The 9,739-nt window shown below is 44.6% G+C and overlaps 1 protein-coding gene across 6 annotated transcripts in view; it reads left to right on the top strand.

The window, feature by feature from the left end:
- SFI1 (Sfi1 homolog, spindle assembly associated (yeast)) overlaps positions 1 to 9,739 on the top strand; it is a 130,444-nt gene that overhangs the window by 100,718 nt on the left and 19,987 nt on the right. For all 6 annotated transcript variants that reach the window (XM_011979014.1, XM_011979015.1, XM_011979013.1 and 3 more), the window contains one exon: positions 4,140 to 4,270. In XM_011979014.1, the coding sequence (XP_011834404.1) occupies positions 4,140 to 4,270 (131 nt within the window). The remainder of the gene's footprint in view (positions 1 to 4,139; positions 4,271 to 9,739) is intronic.

The following is a 9,739-nucleotide window of genomic DNA, read 5'->3' as shown; positions in this document are numbered from 1 at the left end:
AAAAAAAAAAAAAAAAGGCTCAAAGGCATTTCTTCCAGTTTCCACCTCTGATATCAGAAAGTCTGCATAACTCCCATTTCTTATCTGCTATGAAAATGCAAGTTCTCTCTGAAAGTACTGAGCTCTTATCAGCCATTCACACCTTTACTGAAATTCTTTTAGTCTCTGGGTTAGCCAGCCCATCACCCAGTGGGGCCTGCAAGAGATACACGGAGAGGTGCAGAGCGTAAGTGCTGCATCCCAGTACTAAACAGTGTGAGACACATGTCCCGTGAAGGTGGAGGATGTGAGGTCAGGACCACAAATAAGTAAAGGCAGATTGAGAAAGATAGATCCATTCCATTTAAGAAACACTTACTGAGCAACTGCTGTGCCTCAGACACTGCACTAAGCACTGAGGATACAACCGTGACATAAAGTCAACAAAATTCCTGCTCTCCCAGGGCTCATACTTTAGCACCAGGGTGACAGATAAGTGTGACCTTACAAGCCCATTCTGCCAATTGGGAGTACCTTCTGGAATGTTGAACTGAGAAGGATTTCAAGGCCATGTTGACAGTCACTGGGAAAGGGTTCAGTTGATGGTGTCTGCCATTGTGAGAAGTGCCCCCTCTTTGGTCATCTCTGGAGTGTAACAGAGGAAGACACAAACCAAACTCCTCCCAGTTGTTTTCATGCTGCCCACCCTACCCATACCTCCATCTTCTGCTGGAGTCTAAGAGGCGAATCTTTAAATTCACCTGTTAGCTAGTTCCCTATAGTTTGGGGATAGAATCCAAATTTTTAGCAAGGCCTGCAAACTCCTTTGGGAGCTGGTCCCCGTCTGTTTCTCTCCCCTTTCCTGTTACCGCTCTGCTCCTTCACAACTGCACTCTGACCGGTTAAGCTGCCAGTGGTTCCCTAAAGGTCCTCTGTGCTCTCCTGCTTATCTTGCTTATCTCTCCTGCTTCTCTTTGTACCTCCAGTTCTCAATTTCACACTCCTTTCCAGCTCAGATGTCACCTCCTCCCCCAGGCCAGTCCACCTCCACCCCTACCCCTGAGGCATGGCTTTATCAGAATATTCATCTTGTGGTTGTTCACTGGCTTCTCTTTCCTCCCAGGCAGTGAAGTCCTTTAGAGTACAGCCTGTCCGTTTTTCCTCCTTAGCCCGACACAGTGCTTGGCATGGGGTATGTGCTAATGTTTGGATGAATGAATGCACAGACCAACAAATGAACCGCCGTTGATTTCTTCAGAGCTTTTTTCCAAGGATGATATCAATTGGTAGAGCTTGGATGCTACAGGGCATGGCCTCTTTTTGCGTCACTCTTGCCTCCCACACTTAGGAAATGCTAGAGTCACTACATTCTTTGACATGCCTTTGGATTATGTTACTAGCTTTGAAAAGTTCAAGTAATGCAAGTTCACCAGAATGTAGGAAAGCCTTTCAGAAAAAGACTGAGTGTCAGAGTTGAAAGGCTGTATTTATTCAAAGTGGAAAGCCGAGGGTCTCTTCTATTTCCTTCCTGGAAAACGAGCACTCCCCTTGACACAGGGACCCAACACTGGCAGCCAGTCTGGGGTCAGCATTTTCATCTCTCACGCTGATCTAGCATGGCCTGCTTTCAAAGGTATAGCAGGTCTGAAAAATAGGAAGAGCACTGCTTCGTCATTCCTAAACCTTCAGCTGACAATCTGGATGTCACCTCTCGGTATAGGTATCCCAGGAGCACGTCAGTTCTTTCTATTCTTAGACAAGATAAAAATATTATTTTTTGTGGGTTTCTTCCTTTTTAAAAAGTGACATACAGTCAGCCCTCTGTATCTGTGGGTTCCACATCCATGGATTCAGCCAACCATGGAAAAAAATATTCAGAGGAAAAAAAGAATGGTTGTGTCTGTACTCAACATATGCAGACCTTTTTTTCTTGTCAGTAGTCCCTAAACAATATATAAACAATATAGCATAACAACTATTTACATAGCATTTACATCGTGTTAGGTATTATGAGTAATCTAGAGATGTATACAGGAGGATCGCCTAGGTTATATGCAGATGCCACATCAATTTGTTGTTGTTGTTGTTGTTAGTTTTTTGTTTTGTTTTGTTTTTGAGACAGGTCTCACTTTGTCACCCAGGCTGGAGTACAGTGGCATGATCTTGGCTCACTGCAGCTTCACTCTCCCCAGCTTCAAGTGATTCTCCTGCCTCAGCCTCCCAAGTAGCTGGGACTACAGGTGCACGCCACCATGCCCAGCTAATTTTTGTACTTTTTGTAGAGGTGGGGTGTCGCCATGTTACCCAGGCTGGTCTCAAACTCCTGAGCTCTGCCTGCCTCGGTCTCCCAAAGTGCTGGGAGTACAGACGTGAGCCACTGCACCCGGCCTGCTATACCATTTTATATAAGAGACTTGAGTATCCATGGATTTTGGTACTCCCTCACAAATACCAAAGGATGGTGCTCTGCAGAATGGCGAATTGTTTGCTAACTGTTGAAGCTGGGTGGTAGGGTCATAGGTATTTGTTATACTGTCAGCTTCTACTTTTGCTTACATTTGAAAATGCCCATAAAAAAAAAAAAGAAAAGCAATGTGTAGATATAGAAAATTTAGGAAGTATAAAAAGACATAAAGAAGAAAAAATGAAACCATTCATGACATTTAATGGGTAAACCTGGTATCTCTCTTCTTCTGTGGGGGTAGAAGTGTATGTACCCATCTATTCACATACATATACATATGCATACTGATCCAGTTATCTATTGTTGTGTAAAAAATCACCCCAAATTCAGTGGTATAAGACAACAACCATTCTTTTATGCTTTATGGATTCTCAAAGATTGAGAGCATATTATGGGAATGGTTGGTTTCTGCTCCAAAATCAGCCTCAGCTGAAAAGATTCTAATGGCAAGGGGTTAGAATCATCTAGAATTTTCTTCATACGTCTCTAGATCCTGGACTAGAATGACTCAAAGACTGGGCTCAACTGGGAATGTTAGCCAAAGAACCTGTATATGACCTCTTTGTGAGGCTTGGGCTTCCTTGCAGCATGGTGGCCTTGGGGTAGTCAGCCATCAGGGCTTCAAGATGAGTGTTCCAGGAACAAGCCAGAAGCTCTGTGGCTCTTTATATAGCCTCAGACCTAACATAGTGTCACTTTTACCATGCCCTATTGGTCAGAGCAGTCACTATCCCAGCCAGATGCAAGGGGAGGGAACATAGATCACTTCTCAGTGAAGGAAGATCAAAGAATTTGCAGCCATGTTTTTAAAACCTCTACACATATTGGCCGGGTACAGTGGCTCACACCTGTAATCCCAGCACTTTGGGAGGCCAAGGCAGGCGGATCGTGAGTTCAAGATATCAGGACCATTCTGGCCAACATGTTGAAACCCCATCTCTACTAAAAAATACAAAAAGTAGCTGGGTGTGGTGGCATGTGCGTTGTATCCCAGATACTTGGGAGGCTGAGGCAGGAGAATCACTTGAACCCGGGAGGCAGAGGTTGCAGTGAGCTGAGATTGTGCCACTGCACTCCAGCCTGGCAACAGAGTGAGACTGTCTCAAAAAAAAAAAAAAAAACAAAAACCTCTACACATGCGTATATGCTTTGTCCCCCAAAGTTTTGGATCATAGAGGCATATACAGTATATTCTTACGTCCATTGTCTGTCTTACCTACTGATGTATCAGTAAAATAGTAGACTTTTATAATTACATAAATATGTATGACAAACACTATAAACAAAATGAAAAGATAAATATTATGTAGTGGGGAAATATTTAGATTTATAACACATGACAAAGGACTAATAAATTGTTTAGGTTTGAAAACCCCATACATATCAGTGAGTCGAATGCTAACAGACAGTGAAACAGGTAATGGGTATGAACACCTAAGTCATGGGGAAGAGAGAGAGCGAGAGAGTGTGTGTGTGTGTGTGTATGTATTTGTAGAAATGCTTAACCAATGTTTAAGTGAAAATTTTTTCACCTCTTTCATTTTTCTTCTAGCATATTGGCAAAGATAATAATTTTCATCTTTTTCTCATTTTTATTATATAGGAAGCAATCCTCCCACAAGAGTGTGACCCTGAAAGGTCATATTAAAAAAAAAAAAAAAGTTAAGTGCAATGGTCATTCTTTGTTTTGCTTCAGCGGCTACAGGCCAGAGCGGATGGTCATTTCCAGCAGAGAACCCTGCCTGCTGCCTTCCACACGTGGAAGAGACTCTGGCGATGGCGCCAGCAGGACAATGTCCTCAATGCAAGAGCAACACGTTTCCACAGGTATAGTGCTCAGCTCCTGTCTGCACTGGGGCAGGTGTCTCAAATCTAACTCTGCCAATCACGCAGCCCATTTGCTGTGCTTTTCGGCTTCCCAGACCACCCCAGGCCCTAGTACTTCCTGGATTTTCAATAATGTGGGCTCATTGATTTCATCTAGCAGGAAAAGACAAGACAGTATTTCCCCTGGGAAATCTTTTGTCCATCTTTATTGCAAGGGCTTTCAAAACAGCCTGTTTCATCATTAGCCACTGAGAGCTCCATTAAAGCAGCCCATTAGCTTTCTGGATCAGAGCATGGTAGGACCTTGCATCACCTTGGCAGACATTCTTGAATGTCATTTCCCCGAAACACTTCATTCCTGTTCTGCTAGACCTGGCTTTTTGAAGTCTTGAAATTATAGTCATCAACAAAACTACAAAGGTCGGGCCGGGCGCGTTGGCTCACGCCTGTAATCCCAGCACTTCAGAAGGCCAGGGCAGGCCAATCACAAAGTCAGGAGTTCAAGACCAGCCTGGCCAACATGGTGAAACCCCATCTCTACTAAAGATAGAAAAATTAGCCCGGAGTGGTGGCATATGCCTGTAATCTCAGCTACGTAGGAGGCTGAGGCAGGAGAATTGCTTGAACCCGGGAGGCAGAGGTTGCAGTGAGTCGAGATTGCACCATTGCACTCTAGCCCGGGTAACAGGGCAAGACTCCGTCTAAAAAAAAAAAAAAAAAAATTAGAAAGCTCAAGGAGCAGAGCTACATCCTTTTAGTTCCCACAAGGGGCAAACTTGCCCACAGCAGGTTCTTAGTATGTGGTGGGACATAATGAAGAAATTATTATTTATTTATTTATTTTTGAGATGGAGTGTCGTCCTTTCACCCAGGCTGGTGTGCAATGGCATGATCTCAACTCACGGCAAATTTCACATCCTGGGTTCAACCAATTCTCGTGCCTCAGCCTCCCCAGTGGCTGTGATTACAGGTGTGTGCCACCATGCCCAGCTAATTTTTTGTATCTTTAGTAGAAACAGGGTTTCACCATGTTGGCCAGGCTGGTCTCGAGCTCCTGACCTTGTGATCCACCCACCTTGGCCTCCCAAAGTGCTGGGATTACTGGCATGAACCACCACGCCTGGTGATGAAGAAATTATTAATCACTAACTGTACGTCTGCCACTGTGTTGGGCGTTGTGTGATGGAAGACAGAAAACAAATACATAAACTCGTTCTGCCCATGGCATCATTATCTTCATTAATCATTTCCTTTTCACAGCCATCCTGAGAGAGCATGTTCAAAATGATAAGTGGTAGCACAGCTAGTAAGTGGCGCAGCCAGGGTTTAAATTCAAATCTCCAGTTCCAAATTCCAGGTGCTTTCTTCTTGATCAAGAGGAAGAGCTTTTTGATGACTTTGTAGGAGGGTGAAATTTTTGTGAGGAGGTAAGATTGACATACAAGAAACAACTGAGAACCAATTCAAGAGAATAGATCCATGTGTCCCCAGTCATGTCAGCCACAAGTTCCTCCAGCGCTCAGAGCTCGTGCCGAGGGAGGCTGAGCATGGCAGTGTCTGGGAGAGGCTTCCTGTGAGTGAGAGGGTGAGGATGGTGGCTGGAGTGGGCAAGAAGGGGAGGCCCAGACTGAAGGGATTGGGCTGACCCTGTAGATAGATATCCAACAGATATTTGAGCAGGTGCATGGAACTAGTAAAGTGACAGTTTTGGAAATTACCTTAAGTTCAGTGTACTTTAGCTTAGGACAGAGGGGTGAGATGGAGGGGCATGCATTGGGAGAAGTTGCAGTCATCTTAAATCTGGAGAATTTCAGGCCAGGTGCGGTGGCTCATGCCTGTAATCGCAGCACTTTGGAAGGCCGAGGTGGGTGGATCATTGGAGGTCAGGAGTTTCAGACCAGCCTGGCCAACATGGTGAAACCCTGTGTCTACTAAAAATACAAAAATTAGCAGGGCGTGGTGGCGCATGCTTGTAATCCCAGCTACTCTGGAGGCTGAGGCACGAGAATCGCTTTAACCCAGGAGGCAGAGGTTACAGTGAGTTGAGATGGCGCCACTGCACTCCAGCCTTGGATGACAGAATGAGACTCCATCTCGAAATAAATAATAGTCTGTCCATCTATCCATCTGGAGGGTTTTGAATGCTAGTTTGAGATTAGCTAAAACTCTGGGTTCCTTAGCGTGAAGTCCAGGGAGATGGTTTTAGGTGGTGGCCACGGGGAATAGAGGCTGATGAAAGGACAACTCTTGTCTCTTCCAGCTTCTGCAGACAGAGCAGCTTTGCCTTTACCTAGGTCCTATATTGTGGGCTGGTATAAGATTCCTTCAAAAAATGGCTGGCTTCAGGCTGGACGCGGTGGCTCACACCTGTAATCCCAGTTCTTTGGGAAGCTGAGGCAGGCAGATCACCTGAGGTCAGAAGTTCGAGACCAGTCTGACCAACATGGGAAAATCCCATCTCTACTAAAAATACAAAAATTGGCCAGGTGTGGTGGCACACATCCCAGCTACTCGGGAGGCTGAGGCAGGAGAATCACTTGAACCTAGGAGATGGAGGTTGCATTGAGCCAAGATCGCACCACAGCACTCCAGCCTGGGCAACAGAGCAAGATTCCATCTCAAAAAAAAAATGGGCCAGGTGCGGTGGTTCAAGCCGGTAATCCCAGCACTTTGGGAGGCCGAGACGGGCGGATCACGAGGTCAGGAGATCGAGACCATCCTGGTTAACGTGGTGAAACCCCGTCTCTACTAAAAAATACAAAAAACTAGCCAGGCGACGTGGCGGATACCTGTAGTCCCAGCTACTCGGGAGGCTGAGGCAGGAGAATGGCGTAAACCCAGGAGGCGGAGCTTGCAGTGAGCTGAGATCGGCCACTGCACTCCAGCCTGGGCAGCAGAGCGAGACTCCGTCTCAAAAAAAAAAAAAAAAAAGGCTTCAGTACTTAAAACACACACACACAGTACCCCTTTCTTTTTTTATTAACAAGTAGCCATGCTTGGTTCTATTCTTTTTTTATATTTTGTATGCTGTGAGAACTAAAAATTAAAAGTACCTTCAAAATAGCCAAGAGGAGCCTTTAAGGGATGTTTGCTAGGGAGCAGTTTTGGGTGGTTTTAGAGCTATCACTCTGGAGAAAAAGGGCGGAGGGTGACTTGGAGACAGGGTATAGCCAGGAGGCTTGCAGAATGGGGTAGGCCTGATCTGGATTTTTACCTGTTTTGGCTTGGTTGGACCTTTTTACGAAACTTGGTTTTTCAGATTCCTGTTTTCCTTGTTCATGAGCAGAGTGACTGAGAGTCTGGCTTAGAAGCTGGACAAGCCTGAGTTCCGACCTATGCTCTGTTACTTGCCAGCTCTGTGACCCTGGACAAGTCAATCTGTCTCTGAGCTTCAGTGTCCTCGAATGTAAAATTGAGATGATGTGGCCATAGTTTCTATCTCATATGGTTGTCATGAAAATTGAAATGGGGTGATACATGTAAAATACAAGCCAAGGGCCTGGCACAAAAATATGAACTATCCCCCTGGCCCCTGGAGTTGGTTTAATTTGTGACTCTCATGGTAAGTACGTGTTCAGAGGATTGGTTTGGAGTTTAGCAAATTAAAGTTCCAAATAAATACGTATCTTTGATATTCTTAGGGTATTTTTTAATGTTTTAGGAATATAGGCAGATTTTATGATGGAATCTCATGAATTATGGCTAAAAGTAATTTTTTATTTATAAAATTTATATGTAAATTTTAAAACTATATATTTTAAAGCTATATAAAATTTATAACCCTCCAGTGAAAGGTACTGAGAATGAGACAAAACTGGTTTGTCTTTTATTTTAATTGAGATAAAATGTATATACAGTGAAAGGCACAGATTTTAAATAAAATTTGATGAGTTTTCATAATTTTTTTTTTTATTTTTAGTTTTTGAGACGGAGTCTCACTGTGTCACCCAGGCTGGAGTGCAATGGTGCCATCTCAGCTCGCTGCAAGCTCCACCTTCCGGGTTCATGCCATTCTCCAGCCTCAGCCTCCCGAGTAGCTGGGACTACAGGCGCCCACCACCATGCCTGGCTAATTTTTTGTAGTTTTTTTTTTAGTAGAGACGGGGTTTCACCGTGTTAGCCAGGATGGTCTCAATCTCCTGACCTCATGATCCACCCGCCTTGGCCTCCGAAAGAGATGGGATTACAGGCGTGAACCACCGTGCCTGGCCGAGTTTTCATAATTTATATACCTATATAATCAACACTCCAGTCAAGATATAGAACATTTCTGTTACCCCAGAAGGTTCCTTCACGTCCCTCCAGTCAGTCTCTACCCTGCATAGGTAACCAGTGTTCTGATTTCAGTCATCATCGGTTGGTTTTGCATGTTTTTTTTTTTGTTTGTTTTGTTTTGTTTTGTTTTGTTTTGTTTTCAGATGGAGTATCATTCTTGTTGCCCAGGCTGGAGTGCAATGGCGCGATCTCGGCTCGTTGCAACCTCTGCCTCCCAGGTTCAAGCGATTCTTGTGCCCCAGCCTCCTGAGTAGCTGGGACTACAGGCGCCCGTCACCACGCCTGGCTAATTTTTTGTATTTTTAGTAGAGACGGGGTTTCACCATGTTGGCCAGGCAGGTCTTGAACTTTGGCCTCCCAGGGTGCTGGAATTACAGGCATGAGCCACCACGCTCGACTGAATATATATATATATTTTTTTGGTGAGCAGAAGTGTTTGATTTCTGTTGGGTTAATAAGTCCAACTGATCTTTTTTTTTTTTTTTTTTTCAGATGGAGTCTCATTCTTGTTGCCCAGGCTGGAGTGCAATGGCGCAATCTCAGCTCACTGCAAGCTCCGCCTCCCAGGTTCAAGCACTTCTCCTGCCTCAGCCTCCTGAGTAGCTGGGATTACAAATGCACAGCACCACGCCTAGCTAATTTTTGTAGAGACAGGATTTCACCATGTTCGTCAGGCTGGTCTCGAACTCCTGACCTCATTATCTGCCCACCTCAGCCTCCCAAAGTGCTGGGATTACCGGTGTGACCTACCACGCCTGGCCCAATTTATCCTTTTTTTTTTATGCTTAGTGATTTTAGGGTCCTCCCTAAGAAATATTTGCTACTGTAAGAGCTGAAAAGATATTTTCCTATATTTTATCTGGAAGCTTTATAGTTTTAGCATTTGCATTTAGGTCAATGATTATCTTGAATTTTTTTCTATGTATGGTATGATGTAGGAGTCAAAGTTTATTTTTTTCTGTGTTTATCAGGTTTTTCCAGCACCATTTGTTGAAAAGCCTTTTTTTTTTGAGATGGAGTCTCGCTGTGTCGCCAGGCTGGAGTGCAGTGGCAGTGGTGCGATCTCGCCTCACTGCAACCTCTGCCTCCCAGGTTTAGGCGATTCTTCTGCCTCAGCCTCCCAAGTAGCTGGGACTATAGGCACGCACCACCACGCCCAGCTAATTTTTGTATTTTTAGTAGAGACGGGGTTTC

This window comes from Mandrillus leucophaeus, unplaced genomic scaffold (genome assembly GCF_000951045.1).
Source record: "Mandrillus leucophaeus isolate KB7577 unplaced genomic scaffold, Mleu.le_1.0 Scaffold2, whole genome shotgun sequence".
Taxonomy (NCBI): domain Eukaryota; kingdom Metazoa; phylum Chordata; class Mammalia; order Primates; family Cercopithecidae; genus Mandrillus; species Mandrillus leucophaeus.
The sequence above is the reverse complement of the archived record's forward strand: the minus strand, read 5'-3'. Positions and strand labels throughout refer to the sequence as shown.